This window comes from Equus quagga, chromosome 13, assembly GCF_021613505.1.
Source record: "Equus quagga isolate Etosha38 chromosome 13, UCLA_HA_Equagga_1.0, whole genome shotgun sequence".
In the NCBI taxonomy this organism is placed as follows: domain Eukaryota; kingdom Metazoa; phylum Chordata; class Mammalia; order Perissodactyla; family Equidae; genus Equus; species Equus quagga.
This window is the reverse complement of record NC_060279.1, coordinates 49,878,328-49,895,748: the sequence shown is the minus strand read 5'-3', so window position 1 is coordinate 49,895,748 and position 17,421 is coordinate 49,878,328. Positions and strand designations below refer to the sequence as shown.

General features: G+C 35.5%; 2 protein-coding genes across 7 annotated transcripts in view; one reads left to right on the top strand and one right to left on the bottom strand.

Annotated features, from left to right (window-relative positions):
• Positions 1–17,421, bottom strand: part of CHD9 (chromodomain helicase DNA binding protein 9) — a 228,453-nt gene that overhangs the window by 159,971 nt on the left and 51,061 nt on the right. The window contains exon 2 of one of the 6 annotated variants that reach the window (XM_046684200.1): positions 6,467–6,549. The exons of 3 other annotated variants lie outside the window; for them this stretch is intronic. The gene's annotated coding sequence lies outside the window, so the exon portion shown is untranslated. Of the gene's footprint in view, positions 1–6,466; positions 6,550–17,421 lie in introns of those variants that run through there. 2 more of the 6 variants (XM_046684202.1, XM_046684196.1) reach the window with 2 other exon arrangements.
• The window catches only part of LOC124250195 (basic proline-rich protein-like), a 1,642-nt gene continuing 1,521 nt past the window's right edge, over positions 17,301–17,421 (top strand). The window contains exon 1 of the mRNA XM_046682032.1: positions 17,301–17,407. Within this exon, the coding sequence (XP_046537988.1) occupies positions 17,301–17,407 (107 nt within the window). The remainder of the gene's footprint in view (positions 17,408–17,421) is intronic.

The following is a 17,421-nucleotide window of genomic DNA, read 5'->3' as shown; positions in this document are numbered from 1 at the left end:
TATAATAAATATTAAAATGCTTTCCACTCAAACACAACACGTTATTTTTATTATCATTAATAACAGTGATATTATTGAGGAAGACTGCTTTAGAATGTCACATGACAACTCAGAAAATATTAGTGAAAATTAGAATTTGAAATTTAGGATACTTAGAATTTTAATTTTTTTTAAAAGGTAGGAAAGTCCAGAGACTTTTGAGCAATAAATATTAATTGAAAGGGAATAAATATTAAATTAGTATGGATTCCATATTGCTCCTCAATTATTTTTTGCGTGTGAGGAAGACTGGCCCTCAGCTAACATCCATTGACAGCTTTCCTCTTTTTGCTTGAGGAAGATGGTCCTGAGCCAACATCTGTGCCAATCTTCCTCCATTTTGTATGTGGGGCACCACCAGAGCATGGATTGATGAATGGTGTGTAGGTCCACACTTGGGATCTGAAACCGCAAACCCTGGACCTCCGAAGTGGAGCACACGAACTTAACCACTATACCACTGGGACAGCCCCTGTGCATTGATTATTTAGAACTGACCCTTTAAAAGGTAATAGGGACTGCTAAGTTCTGTATTCATTATGAATTAAAGCAGGCAAGCAACTGTACTCCTCTCATCCAAGTTTTGATATCATTTCTATATCTACTTTTCTCTCCTCTTCTGTAGACCTTTCCCGAGAAGATACGAAGATACAGATACTCACATACCAGAATAACAATTTCCTAACCTCAGCTGAAGTATTTCTGACCAACTTCCCAACCACATCACAAAGAAATTTGGAAATCATAAAAGACATAACTTTTTTTCAATTTCCTCCCACTGCTTTAGATTTTTTTAAGTTGAAAAATGTTTGGTTCTTATAACAAGACAAAGCAGTAAAAAGTTAATACTCTCTTTCCTCCACCTTCCTTTCCCACTCCCACCTGCTCAAGGACACTGCAACAGTCATTCTTGCTTTTCTCTCCTGAGTCATCAATTTTTTCATTCTATTAGGTCATTCTCATAGACATACAAACAAGCTGTTATTATTACAACATAGGAAATAACTAAAAAATATACAGAAAAGGAAAGAATAAAATCAAAATGGTACACTACAAAAAAATCAATTAAATATTTTAAAAAGTCAGTAATGAATGGAGGAACAAAGAGTATGTAAGACATAAAAAAATCAAATAGCAAAATGATAGAAATAAGTTTTTGCCTTATCAGTAATTACTCTGAATGTAAATGAATTAAATTCTCAAATTAAAAAGAAGATATTGGCAGGATGGATAAAAACAAAAACATGATCCATCTATATGCTGTCTACAAGAGACTCACTTTAAATACAAAGCCACAAACTGGTTGAAAGGATGAAAAAAGATATCCTATACAAATAATAACCAAAAGAGCTGGCGTGGCTATATTATTATCAAACAAAACAGATTTTAAGTCAAAAAAGGTTACAAAAGACAAAGAACATTATATATTGATAAAACATTCAATCCATCAAGAATATGTAATAATTATAAACATATATGAACCTAACAATAGAGCCACAAAATTTATGCAGCAAAAATACACAAAATTGAAGGAAGAAATAGTGCTAAAATAATAGGTGGAGACTTCAATATCCCATGTTCAATAATGGATAGAACAACCATACAGAAAACTAACAAGGAAGTAGAGGATCTGAACACTATAAACCAATTAGACCTAAAACACATATATAGAACACTCTACCCAACAACAGCACAATATACAGTCTTCTCAAGTGCACATGAAACATTCCCCAGGACAGACCATATAGTAGGCCACAAAACAATTTTTGATAAATTTTAAAAGATTGAAAATATACAAAGTATCTTTCTGATCCCAATGGAATAAATCTGGAAATCAATAACAGAAGCAAAACTGGAAAACTCACACATATATGGATATTAAACAACACACTCTTAAATAAGCAATGAGTCAAAGTAAAAATAACAAGAGAAATTAGAAAATACTTTCAGATAAATAAAAATGATAACACAACATAGTGAAACTTATAAATTGCAGCAAAAGCAATGCTCCAATGGAAATTTATACCCGTAAACAACTACATTAAAAAAGAAGGATCTCAGGAGCCAGCCCTGTGGCTGAGCAGTTAAGTTCGCACTCTCCACTTCAGCAGCCCAGGGTTCGTTGGTTCGGATCCTGGGTGTGGACCTACACACCACTCATCAGGTCTTGCTGTGGCAGCATCCTACATAGAAGAACTAGAATGACTTACAACTAGGACATACAACTATGTACTGGGGCTTTGGGGACAAAAAAAAAAAAGGAAGATTGGCAAGAGATGTCAGCTCAGGGCCAGTCTTCCTAACCAAAAAAATAAAAAAAAAAAAGGAAAGATCCCAAACTGATAACCTAACTGTACACCTAAAGGATATATAAAAGAAGAGTAAACTAAAACCAAAGGTAGCAGAAGGAAAGAAGTAATAAAAATTAGAGTTAAGGTAAATGAAATAGAGAAGGGAAAAGCAGTAGAGAAAAAACAATGAAATCTAACATTAGTTCTTTGAAAGATCAAGAAAACTGACAAAGCTTAGCCGAACTGGCTAAGAAAAGAGAGAGAAGATCCAAATTACTAAAAACAGAAACCCAAAAGAGGATATTAATACAGAGTTTATAAAAATAAACAGGATTATAAAATAATGTATGAACAATTGTACACCAACAAATTGGATAACCTAGATGAAATGGACAAATTATGTGTCAAACTACCAAAACTCACTCAAGAAGAAATAGAAAATCTAAATAGATCCATAACAAGTAATGAGATTGAATCTGTAATCAAAAACCTCCCAACAAGAAAAGCCTATGGCCAAAAAGCTTTAATGGTGAATTCTACCAAATATTTAAAGAACTGATACCAATTCTTCTCAAATTCTTCCACAAATGTGAAAAGGTGGGAACACTGTCTAACTCATTCTGTGAGGCCAACATTACCCTGATACTGAAGCCAAAGACATTAGAAGAAAAACAAAAAACAACAAATACCCCACTAAAGATATCCCTTATGGGGGCTGGCCTCATGACCAACTGGTTAAGTTCGTGCACTCCACTTCAGTGGCCCAGGGTTTCGCTGGTTGGGATCCTGGGCACAGGCCTAGCAGCACTCATTAGGCCACACTGAGGTGGTGTCCCACATAGCAGAACTAAAAGGACCTACAAGTAGAATACAGAACTATATACCGGTGGGCTTTGGAGGGGAGCAAGAAGGGGGAGGGGGAGAAGAAGAAGAAGAGAAAAAAACCACTGGCAACAGATGTTAGTGCAGGTATTAATCTTTTAAAAAAAAAAAGATATCCCTTATGAATATAGATGAAAAACTCAATAGCAAACCAAATCCAGCAGCATATTATACACATACACATATATACACAACATATTACACACTATGACCAAGTGGGACTTATCCTAGGCATGCAAAGGTAATTCAACATACAAAAGTCAATGTAATACATCATATTAACAGAATGAGGGAAAAGGCACATCATCATCTCAGTTGACACAGGAAAGCATTTGACAAAATCTAACACCCTTCCTGATAAAAGCATTCAGTAAAACAGAAATAGAAGGAAACTTCCACAAAATGGTAAAGGCCATAATATGAACAACTACAACTAACATCACACTTAAAGATAAAAGAATCAAAGCTTTTGCCCCAAGATCAAGAACAAGACAAGGATGCCCACTTTCACTACTTCTATTCAAGATCTAAGAAGATCTAACCAGAGAAAACAGGCAAAAAAGTAAAATAAAAGGCATCCAACTTGGAAAGGAAAAAGTACAGCTATCTCTATTCACAGATAACATAATCTTATAGAAAACTATAAATAATACACACACACACAGTTAGAGCTAATAAACAAATTCAGCAAAATTACAGGATACAAATCTATGCAGAAAAATTAGTTGTATTTCTAGAAGATAGTCAACATTCCAAAAAAGAAATTAAGAAAACAATTCCATTTACAATAGCCTTAAAAAGAATAAAATACTTAAGTATAAATTTAATGAAGAACATAACAAGATATAGACACTGAAGACTACAAAACATTGTTGAAAGGAATTAGAGTACATCTAAACAAACGGAAAGACATCCTATTTACTAACTGAAAGACTTAATATTGTTAAGATGATAACACTACCTAAAGTGATCTACAGATTCAATGCAATTCCTATCACAATTCCAATGACTTTTTTGCAGAATTGGAAAAATTTATCCTGAAATTCATATGGAATTTCAAGAGACTAAGAATAGCCAAAACAATCCTGAAAAAGAAGAACAAAGCTGGAAGACTCATCCACAGAAAGACAACCCACAGAATGGGAGAAAATACACGCAAATAAATATCTGATAAAGGTTTCATATTCAGACTTTATAAAGAACTCCTACAACTCAATACTATAAAGACAAACAACCCAACTGAAAAATGGACAGGGGCCAGCCCCAGTGGCCTACTGGTTAAGTTCAGAGCACTCTACTTTGGCAGCCTGGGTTCAGTTCTTGCACATAGACCTACACCACTTGTCTGTCAGTGGCCATGTTGTGGTGGTGGCTCACATACAGAAAGAGGAAGAAGGTTGGCAACAGATGTTAGCTCAGGGTGAATCTTCCTCAGCAAAAAAAAAAAAAAAAAAAAAGACAAAGGACTTCAATAGACATTTCTCCAAACGATATAGGAATGGCCAATAAACACATGAAAAGATACTCAATGTCAGTCATTAGAGGAATACAAATCAAAATCAAAAGAGGAAAACATTGTATGACTCCTCTTACATGAAATATCTAGAATAGGCAAATTCACAGAGACAGAATGGTAAGAGGTGACCAGGGGCTAGGAAGAGGTGAAAGTAGGGAGTTATTTCTTAATGAGTACAGAGTTTCCGTTTGGGATGATGAAAAAACATGGAAATAGATGGTGGTGATGAATGCAAAACATTGTGCAAATTTGAAACCCTGTACCCACTAAACAACTCCCTATTTCTGCCTCCCCCTAGCCCATGGTAACCACCATTCTACTGTTTCTAAAAATTTGACTACTTTAGATACCTCATATAAGTAGAATCATACAGCATTTGTTTTTTGTGACTGGCTTATTTCACTTAGCATAATATCCTCAAGGTTCATCCTTGTTGTTGCATATGTCAGAATTTCCTTCTCTTTTTTACAGCTGAATAATACTCCACTGTTTGTTTATTGTGGCCCACTTAAAATTTTTTCAGTATTTTTCAACTTCTTTTTGAACAAGAAACATGATATGCTATAGAATCTACCCTTTGGTAGTATCCTTAGCTATTTTATGGGAAGTAGAGTAAAAGATGTATGGACAGCATATTCCAAATTGTGACCCAATTAACTGCTTAGAAAACAACAGTACTCTGAAAATAATTCCTTAATATGGACATTAATATGTATCTCTGCTTAATTTACTTAATATTTACAAAACAGACATTTTCAAAGTAGGCTAAAAGGATTCAAAAGAGAAATTTCATTACCCAAAATTATAGACTAAACCTATTAGTATTATTTGTCTTCCCCCTATCAGGAGACCAAAAATTCTAATTTCTGGTACTAACTAAATGTGTGACAACATATTAACCCTCTGGCCCTCAGTTTTCTCATCAATGACAAGTATGGATTGGATACTTGTGAAGGTGTCTCATAACTCAACTTTCTGTATTTTGGTTTATTTTCTATTCATATATTCACAAATGTTTCAAAACTCTATAGACTTCCAAGAAAGGAATTAAAAAACAAATACCTACCCCAACCAAACTAGAGATAAAAATTCCATTAGGGAAAAAAACCTTAAAATCCTCACAAGGAATAAATGCAAGAAAAATATAAAGTAGTGAGCTCCATATAATAAAATAAAAACTTATTTGAGATTTAACTTTAAAAATACTTTTTAATTAGAACAAATCATGCTTTTTTCCTCTTGATGAAATCAACTATAACATTCTATACCTAAAATTCCCCCAAAAAATTATGTTAAAGAAGGTCATTATATTATTTGTAGGAGTATCACTGTCTTCATTTATTAATTTCTCAAGCTAATATGACCTTAACATATAACAACATGAGTCCTAGCAAAAACCAGAACCTAACAGAAAAATAAAACAATTAGTAATAGTCATCCAAAAGGACATCCTTCCAAATTATTTCCAATAGCTAATTAACAAATCCTTAGTTGTTTTATTAATGTACAATATACAAAATCATTACAGAAATCCATATGGTAAGTGGCTTTAATGTCATGTATTCCAATCTCTGCATTTGTTTACACAACTCTATTAAATTCCACCTTCAGCTCTACCAATCCTTGATCTGTTTTGGATTAACCTAACTGTATTATGTATATACGCAACTATTTAATTATAAAATAAACAGAAAAATATCTGGCAAATAAGAAGCTCCAGAGTGAGTTCAAATTTTACCTGCTTTCTCTAAGCTGTGTAACCTTGAGCGGTTCTTGGAACCTCTCAGTCTGTTTCCTCCTCTGACCATCTACATTGCAGGGCTGTGGAGAGTTCAGAAGAATACATTCAAAGTCCTAAAATATAGTAAGTGCTCAATAAATATATATTTCCCTCTCATTGACCTGTAGAACAAGGAATATAGATCAAGATTCTACACTGACTTGCTGAAAAACTCCTAACACCAAACCTGTTATATCTGATTGTACTTAGTTTCCAACTCATTTTTAAAATATTTATACTAATCAACAGTATGATCGTATGCCTAAACTTATCTTGGCCCTCCCAACATATATACTTGTTCATTTTATTCCCTTGCTAAAGATATCAATGCCTCTTCACCCTTTTTTGCTTCCATTCCCCCATAAGTAATCCCTGTTTAAACCACGTTGAAATGTTGCCTGAGTTCACCAAACTCTGTCACATCTCCATTAATATGTACAGGAAGTTCTCTATGCCAATAACATGGCTCCCCACCACCCACTTTCCTCCATTTGATAAAGTAATGTCTTTGAGATTAAACTCAAGCTCTAACACCTCTAGGAAGCCTTATACATACATATGTACACAAACACACAGCCCTCAAAATGTTAAGCACTCATTTTTGTATTCCATACCTAATACACTGTATTATCATTCTTGGTCTACTTGCTTATCTTTCCTACTAAACAAGATGAGTGCAGAGATTGGTTCTTAGTCAACTTTGTATCTCTAACATCTACAAGTATAATGACACATAGTAAATACTCAAATGCTTTCAAGAATTCAATAATATCATAATACAAAACAAAATGAAGCCTCTCGATCCTTAATATTACTCCAAAAGTTGAGATTCAAAAGCATCCTCTTAATGATATACCATTTTTATGACTTTAAGAATGCCCCAACTGAACTGTACACTTAAAAATGGTCAAAACAGTAAATTTTATGTTATGTATATTTTACCACACACACACACACAAAAGAATGCCTCAGTGATCCAATTTAAAATTTAATTCCCAGTTATCCCTCAAAGAATCCTACTTTCATTGATAAGTCATTCTACAAGGGGCCGTATAGCATAGTAGTTAAAAGTATAGGCTCGGAAAATAGACTGGTACAGTTGGAATCCTGGCTTTATCACTTAGTAAGTATGAAATCTTAGGCAAATCACTTTTGAAGCTCAGTTTCTTAATTTGTAAAGTGGGGACTGCAACAGTACTGATCTCAGAACTCTTGCAAAATAACCATATAGAGCACCGTGTAAACAGTTTTCGAACTGTGCTCCTTGGATTGCTGGGTCATCTTTAGCCACTGAAAGGGAAGAGAGGGCTTTAAACTTCCTATTCCCCCATTTTCTCCCTAAAAAAGATTTTAGCCTGAATATTCTGCTCTTATTTTACAGATTGAGCTTTCAAGTAGGATTTTTCAACAAAACAAAGGATTCCTTGATATAAAAGAACTGAAAACCACTAATCTAAATAATACTCATCTAATGTTTATATTAACATCTCTCTCTGCAGATAGCTAATGATTAAAGTCAACTACTTACTTTGTTGGCATTCACACTTAATTTAGTTTTACTTTGCATCTCACAGAAAGGGAAATCTTTAAAACACAATCACATCTCTACTCTCGGTAAAAACTGATTGAGGATAACTAATTTTGGGCTGATACTGATAACAGATTACAAGTTTCCTAGTTGATACTGAGTAGGTCAAGTTGTTTAACTGAAGTAGTCCTGAACATCAATCATACTCATAATCAAATTAAATATAAATATGTATATTCTAAAGCCAAATAAATTTCAATTAATGTAACCACGGGCCCTGTAGGACCAGTGCAACTGACCCCATCTTAACAACAGAGTAATTAAGCATGGCCGAGTGGTTAAGTTTGCGCGCTCTGCTTTGGCGGCCCAGGGTTTCGTTGGTTTGAATCCTGGGCGCGGACATGGCACTGCTCATCAGGCCATGCTGAGGCGGCATCCCACATGCCACAACTAGAAGGACCCACAGCTAAAAATACACAACTATCTACCCGGGGCTTTTGGGAGAAAAAAGAAAAATAAAATCTTTAAAAGAAAAAAAAAAAGAGTTGTCTTTCAGGATCTGAGAGCCTGCCCTTGTCCAGTTCAGGCTGGTTGAAACCACCAATCCATCTAGTGGGCATGTGCAAATGCTGGATAAGTGACCCTTTTGATGTCAAAGGGCTTCAAACTCCAGCCTCAGACGATACTCACACCACCATTTTGTGAACACGTGTCCTACTAAGAGCCATGAAGCTTGACCATGCTTGCGCAGATTACCTCACTTCTCATCTCCAATCATCTATCTCTACAGATCAGACAGCCCTGCCCCTCATCCCATAAATTTTGCCCCATGCCCTGGATCAGGGAGACAGATTTAAGAGCTGATGCCTCCTGTCTCCCTGCAGATGGATCTAGCAATAAAACTGTTCTCTTCCCAAAAGCTGATGCTGTAATAAGTGGTTTTTTTATGCACATCAGGTAGGAGAACCCTAATTCTGTGCAGTAACACTAGTATTAAAAACAGGAGATTGATTTAAATGCAGAATTTCCAAAGTTTGAAATACAATGAAAACTGAGACCCACGTTGATTATCACCATCTAACTTGCAGGGTTTAGAAATACATTCAAAGTTCCTAAAATATAGTAAGTGCTTAATAAATGTAGATTTCCCTCTCATACCTTTCACCTCTTTTCTGACTTCCCAAGAGCCTACAGTCAGTTCACACCCTCTCACGACTGTTAGGCTTCTCCAGACCTCTTCAGGTTCTTTTACTAATAATCTCCAATGCTGTCCTCTCATCTCCTTCAATACTCTGGTAATCTTTTTCACTCACTCAAATCCACCATACTGTATTAACCTCACCACTGTGATTTTTACCTCCAGGCCTCAGGCCAATTAAATGAACATTTCCTGAATATTTGTAACATTTATAATATTTATTATATGCCTGATACCTCATTAATACAAGGTTAATACTAACCTTTACCTTCAACAAGGTCCTTGCTTTTGTTTAGAAATGTCTAAATTCATTACCCTTCTAGACTAGCTCTTTGCAGTTATTTTATGTTTTCTCTCCTCAAGCCTTCAATCCTAACTTCCCCATCTTCACCGAAGGACAATTTTGCCTCATAGCCTTCCGAGGTTTTCCAGATGAAATTCACCAATCACTTTTTTTCAGAAGCATCTGTCTTTTCATCTGTCCCTTTTTCTTCTAGCTATTCTCAGAAGAGGAAGCATGACTCTTCTCCAAAAACAAATCTCACCTCTTAATACCAATCCATCTAGCCTTTCAAAGGGACTTACACCCACACACACTCCATCTCTCCCAAGGATCTTTAATCATTCCCTTGCAATTGCCTGCTTCCCTTCTAACTTTAGGCATCAGCAGATTTCCCTTACCTTAACAGAAATGTACAAAGTCATCTTATTTCTATCCTTCCATTCAATGACAAATATTGAAAATAAGTGATCTACTGCCTCTATTTACCCATTTGGCTGTTAACCTCTTGTACTTTAGTTCTGCCCCCATAAAATTACTGCAACTGTACTTTCAAAGACAACTAATAACCTCCTAGACAAACCCAAATGTTCTCTCAATCCTTGTCTTTGACCACTAAGAAACAATTGCCATCACTAACCAAACAGACAGCAGAAGCTAAACTCAACTGCTATCTTCTATATGAAGCCTCCAATTGTTTACGCATCCCCATCTATCATATACTATTTAGGGTTTCAGTGCTGAGAAGAACAAGGTCTACAATTTATTCATCTCAAGTGCCAACTACCACCCTGCTTGGCCCATAATAAAAGCTGTTTAAATGTTTTCTGAATTCCGTTCAATCAACCGTTCCGCCTTCTGGAACTTCTTAGCTTCTATGACAGCAGACTATCCTGGATTTTCTTTCCCATGGCTTTCCTTGTTTTTCTGATTGATATAAAGTAATTTAACAGATAGAAGCTTCTATGCAGTGATTTCATTTCCATCAAATCCACTTACTTAGCATTTCAAATTCAGTCAAATGTTGTGTTGACACATATTCCTTAACATAACCTCTAAAATGTGATTTCACATTCAAATCCTTGAGAAACTCAATTCCACTTTTTTTGGAATACTAAAAATTTAATTTTTTTTCTTACTACTGACATAACATAAAGACATAAAACCTAATTTCCCACTACTTTAATAAGACCATATAGCATCTCATTGCACTCCTTTAGGTCTGCCCAAAAACATACTAAGAAAGCAACAGATGGGTCCCTATTTATATAATGATGTGTATTCCTATGAGTAGCCCTGGGAACTTTGGTCATTTCTGACAGATTTCTATTCATCTCAGGAATAATATGTATCTTTATTATAATCTCGCTGCCTCATTCCCCAGGGCCCTATTTAAAAGTATCACGTACATTTCACCTACTACCTATCAAATTCGCTTGGACCAAAAGTTTTCTTTTCTTCCATCTCAAGAAGATTTAAGTTATAAATATGTATTTTTCATTCTTCCCAAACCATACCCCCAAATGGTACACTATCCATTCTATTTTAAAAAACAAACATTTTTAAGGCTCAAGAAAAGACAGCGTCTCTTAGTTGACCATAACTTTGAAAATATAAAACTATGTTTTGCTCTAATCTGCTGTAATCCAACAGACACAAAACAAGCACTCATTTTTGGGCCCAAAATCTTTATATTTGCTGTTTCATATTCCTTTGTACTATGTCTCATTTAAGTAGAAATAACTATCCACTGTCAAATAGTAATTTTTGGAGATTAAAAAAAAAGAGCAAAAGACTTTTCAAACAGTGGTATTTTAATCAAACCATATAACTGAATACGGAGTAACTGGCATTCTTGTATACTGCTGAAAGGAGTGTAAACTGGAAAAACGTTTTTGGAAAACTATACAGCATTATTGCTAAAGTTGAACATATGTATACCTATGACCAGCTTTTCCACTTCTAGAAATATATACTCCACAGGAATGTCTGCACACATGCACCAAAAGCCATGTATAGGAATGTTCATATCAGTATTACGCATAACAGTCTAAAACTGAAAACATGTCCATCATACATCAGAATCAACAGCATTGAGAATGAATGAATTATTCCTGCATGGAAAAACACAGATTAGTCTCAGACATAATATTAAGCAAAAGAATACGTACTATATGATTCCATTTACATAAAGTTCAAAACCAGGCAAAGCTACTCTCTGGTTTTGGAAGTCAGCATAATGGTTACCTCTGGGAAGGCTGAATGGGAATGATAATTGAAAGGGAGTATGGGGGGAGCTTCTGGGGTGCCAGTAACAATAACATTCTATTCTTTGACCTGGGTGGTAGTTTCAGAGACGAGTTTACTTTGTAATAAGTCATACAGCTACATACTTAAAATTTATACACTTTTCTGAATGTCCCTAGTAACTTGAAAATTTTTTTAAAAACCTAAATGGAACAAGATGAACCATAAGTATGTATTTATAAATCACCATTTAGAGTATATATCATTCAAAAAAAAATTGGTAAACAAATATAGGATGGTCTCTGACAGGACTTCAGTAAACTCTGTATACTACTGATTTCAATGCATGTTCACCAAAGCAGAACTAATTCTTCTATCTGGATATACAGTGAACTCACTAAATTATGCAATCTCTGAAATAAAATATTCCCTAAGACAAGAAACTTCAGGCAACTTAGTTTCTCTGTACATCAGTTTCTTCATCTATAAAACAGATTAAATATGCACCAAATCTAGAATCTTAAATTCTAAATTTCTTTTAGGCAAAGTTGCTCAGTTCCTGGAATGGAGGAAAAAATTTTAATTAATAAATATCTAATTGTCTTTTTCAAGATAAACACTGCAAAGATGATATGACCAAAAAATATATTGAATTCTAGTCAGTTAGTTCCATGAAAAAAAGAATAATTTTTGCTTTACTCAAACTGTGATAAATCACATTTTAAGATAAAATAAACTTTATGCAAAATATATGAAGCCAAACCATTATCCTAACCATTTTTTCCTTCTTCTTATAGAAGAACTAAGAAGATACATTCACAGTTATCTTTCAGAAGCACAGCCGTTGATTTCCAACAGAGTAAAATTTAATATACTTTATACTGCTGCTGCTTAGTCAGGAAAACTAAACTGGAATGATCACTGGACAAGAAAAATAATTTTTTTTTCAGATTTCAAACTATGTCCCCTTGTAACAACAACATTTGAAATTACTCGTTAAAAAAGTTTTAAAGTATAATAAAAGAAATATTAAACGCTTAGTTAACTTCACTCAATAATGCCAAAGTATAACAGAAACATCAGTATCTACAGTTATTCAATAAATAATGGCTACTAATGACCTGAATTATAATTTTTATTCACAAGCACTAGAAGCCTCATTAAAAATGATAAATTTAACATCTGGCTGCCTACAAGCTAATAACTTTAAAGAGTGCTACTTCCTGGGAACACCAAGACTACAAGACTTTTGTTTTCTGCACCATCACCCAAATAATATATAAACATATCTAATACTACATTCCAGTTAACTTTTTTCTCAAACCTTCATATCTAATATAATCTATATTAAGAAAGTATCCACAAATAAACTTTCAAAAACTGAACTACATTGCTAAAAAGTAAGATCATTTCAGGTATCAATTTTTCTAGCATAAATATGAAGCTTGTTCCTTCCTCTCAAAACTCTGAATATTTTGGTGTCACACAGTTACACCTATCCTGACTGAGGCACCTATCAGTCAGGTAAAGGCAGTCCCCACCTTCTGAAACACTTGTTTGAAGATGGTGTAATAAACTTGATTTCTTGCCAAATCTTTCCTCCCCCATATCATCTTCACCTTAGTAAATCCCATCACCATCTATCTAGTTCCTTAAGCCAGGCTCCTGGAGGTCATTTTTGACATCTTCCTTTAACATCCAATCCATCACAAAGTCAGCGGGCCCTCCCCCTCTCTCCCATCTCTTCTTTCTCTGTATTTCAAATCAAATCTTTTATATATATCCTTTTCCTTCCTTCACCTCCACAGCTGCTACCCTAGTTCCAGCTACACCATGTCCTATTCTCAGCAATGGTAGTAGTACAACGTCTGCTTTCACTCTTGCCTTTTTCCAATCCATTCTCAATCAAAGTGATTTTTTAAAAAATTTAAATTCAAGCAGATTATTCTTCTGCTTCAAAATCTTCAGTAACTGCAATGTCCTTAGTAAAACACCGAAGTCTTTATCATGCCCTGCAAGGCCATGTGTGGCCTGCTCTCTCTCCATCTCTCCCATTTCATCTTGTGCAGTTTTCCTCTCTTATTATGCTCCTGCCACCCTGAACTTCTTTCATTTCTTCCAACGTACTAAGCTCTCTCTTCCCTTCATACATATTTGTCTCTCTTCCAGGAACTTTGCTCCCTATCTGGATTCTTATTCTTTATGCCTTGACTTAAATATCACCACCTGAGAGAGGCCTTCTCTGACCACACCATCTAAAATCCTCATTTTTCTCTCTCCTAGCATTCTGTTCTCTTCCTTTATTTAATTCATCACAAGTTCTAATTTTACATTTGTTTATTTACTTGTTCATTATCAGTTTCTTCTATTAGACTATAGATTCTACAAAGGTGAGGATCACTTAATACATTTATTATATTACATATAAAAAATTAATAAAGGGATCACCTAATAAATCTGTTTAATGAATTAATGGATGTGAATGACCCAGAGTCCAGAGGATAAATTACAGGTCAAAGTGACTTCCCCTCCTCTGGGTCTCCTGTTATCACTTGATCAGCTTTCCAACTGTTTCTAAAAGGGAGGAGCAAAAAGTGTTCCTACAAACTTAAAGGCAATACAACAGAGGGAATGTCTAGAAGTTGTACATAATATGTCAAATAAGTGAGACAAATAATAATGTTATGACCTCACAGGAAGGTGAAATCCCTAAGGGCTACAATGACAGGAGATGACTTTATTCACAAAGTGGAATTTGCCCTGAGTATTCACAGACTGATAAAATTCAGAGAGGTGGAATGTATGAGAGTGAAGCCCAAGCAAGGAAATAAACAGATACAAAGTGGTAGAAGATAGTTATAAAATTGGAATGTGGCAGCTTATACTTACAAAGTAAATAAGTGTAAAAAGCTAAATCTTCTATCATTATGAAATCTGTATTGTGTTAAGACAATTATGTTAAGACCACAACAGCTACAAAACAATTAAAAGGTTACAATAAAATCATTCTATCTTCTCAGCATCCATAAAGTTCTTGATTCCAATTTTTGGCTTTTAAAGTTTTTCAAACATTTATAACACGTTCTCATAGTTTTCATAATTCATTTTCACTCTGATCAACTGCCTCAACTTCCCATATTCTTACCTATGTTCTTTATTCACTATACCAACACCTGATGAAATTTCCCAGTAGGTCTATTATTTCAGTCACATTTATTTTTCCTTTTTAGACTTTGGCTTCTCTAGGATTTCATTTACCCCCTCTGTCAAAGTGTTTAGTTTGCTTTTTTTCTATTGCATTTACATTAATGATCAACACATCTAACTCTTTAGAAAATTTAAAATGTTCACACGCACCAAAATTTTCATTTTAGTATTGATAGAAGCTTCAACAGATTTTACTTCTAAGTCTGTAATGCTACTTCGCTTGCTGCCTTTAAAATTATAAAACATTAAGCCCCTCCTTCAGTTCTATCTTGTTTCCAGGAGTAAACTGCCAAAGTCTAGTTCAATGCCTTATAGAAGGCATTCAATTACATCAGATAAGGGGTTTGGAGCTAAAAGTTTCCTTTTTTCTTTTTTAAAGATTGGCCCTTTAGCTAACAAGTGTTGCCAATCTTTTTTTTTTTCCTGCTTTATCTCCCCAAATCCCCACGGTACATAGTTGTATATCTTAGTTGCAGGTCCTTCTAGTTGTGGTATGTGGGACACTGCCTCAACGTGGCCTGACGAGCGGTGCCATATCTGCGCCCAGGATTCGAACCGGCAAAACCCGGGGCTGCCACAGCGGAGCGCATGAACTTAACCACTCAGCCACAGGGCTGGCTCTTTTTTTTTTTTTTTTTTTAAAGATTTTATTCTTCCTTTTTCTCCCCAAAGCCCCTGGTACACAGTCATGTATTTTTAGTTGTGGGTCATTCTAGTTGCGGCATGTGGGACGCCGCCTCAGCGTGGCTTGATGAGCGGGGCCATGTCAGCACCCAGGATTCCAACTGGCGAAACCCTGGGCCGCCAAAGCGGAGCAGGAGAACTTAACCACTCAGCCATGGGGCCAACCCCCAAAACTTCCAAGTTGAAAATTCTATAATTTTGTTAATCTTACTTGTCATAGACTTTTTCCACTGACAACACTGCTTTCTTATCTTTATTCATACCCACCCATTAGCATTATTCTTTTAAAACCATTTTCAGGTAAGGCCAAAAACTCTACCACTATTTGTTTCAAAACTTCTGCCTTTTCTTAAATCCAAATATAATTTTTGTATTTCAGAGGTCAGATCTCATGCAATACTCAGTATCATGGAATTGTAAAACTGGAGAAAACTAGAGCTCAGAGGTTAGGAAACCTGACTATAGCTACACAGCTGGCGAAGCCACCAAGTCCTGATTCTCTCCAATCAGCACTCCTTCCAAGTCAAGGCGGCTTTCCTGGTTACATCAACACGTTTTCTTCCTAATGCTATTGCTTATGTTCTTCTAAGAATATCATCTTCTCCTGGTTAATCAATCACAAGCTTCTTGTTTTTTAACTCTACAATATCCACCCACTCTCCTGAGACTGCTCAGGGATGACAGATACCTCAAGCAAATCTGAAAGGCAACTACTTTTTTTTCCCCAGAGCATTTCATGTATATTATTATATGATCTGTAGTTTATAGGAAACTCCCCAAGGACTGAGACCTGCCAATACTTTGTAGTACACTATAACTATTTAAGGTGAGGTGTTAAAGCAATAAAAGCAGAAACAGAAAAGTCTTGGAAGATACATAATACAGGTTTAACTTGCTTGGAGCAATAGTTGTTTTTCATTTAACAAGTATTTATCAAATATGTGTCATATGGAAAGCTCTGTGCTGCCTGCTCTTAGCAAAAAGTCACATTTAAATTCAGGTTCTGTAAATCCAACAGAAAAGAAGAAACCCTATGTTCATCCTTTTGCATTGCAAAAAACAAAAACAGAAACACACCCACACAACACACAACTCCCTCTGCAATGTGGAATCCGCCCTTAGGTTCACCTTCTGTACGTTCAAATGTTTACAGATCTAGTGTTCGTCTAAACAGTACCTGTACAATTAGGCACAGAGTTTAGGCGAAGTAGCATTACACAAGATAAGCCGTCTTTTCTGTTCAGGATCCTAGCTAGTTAAGTAGAACTGGAGAGTTTAAAATCAGAGTAAAGGAAACTGTCAAAAGTAGCATGCAAGACTGAGAAACTAAACTGATAGTAATTTTATTAATGAGCATAAACTTTATTTAATACAGAGGAATTCTGAGGTAGTTACGAGTATTTCACATAAATGGATAAAAGTCACAATAGTGTCAAATCCCAGACTTCCAGGAAACTGTGCAACACTGTTAGCATTACGATTAAGAAAAAATAGCCTACTTTGTTCTGAGAAGTTTTATTTTTCTTAAAAAAAAAAAAAAGGCAAAACAAAACCAAAAAAGGAACACACAGAAACCACTCTGAGCTGGCGACTGCGACAGGCAAGTAAGACACCCTGGCTTTCCGGGTCGTGCTTGGCTTTGGGATGGATGTCCGCGAAGAGAGCCCTGGAACCACCCATCACGTCCCACACCCAGCGCCCAAGGAAGCGGCAGCAGACGGAGGCCGGCGGGGTCGGGCCGCTGCAGACGCGGAGGTCCGGGGGGACTC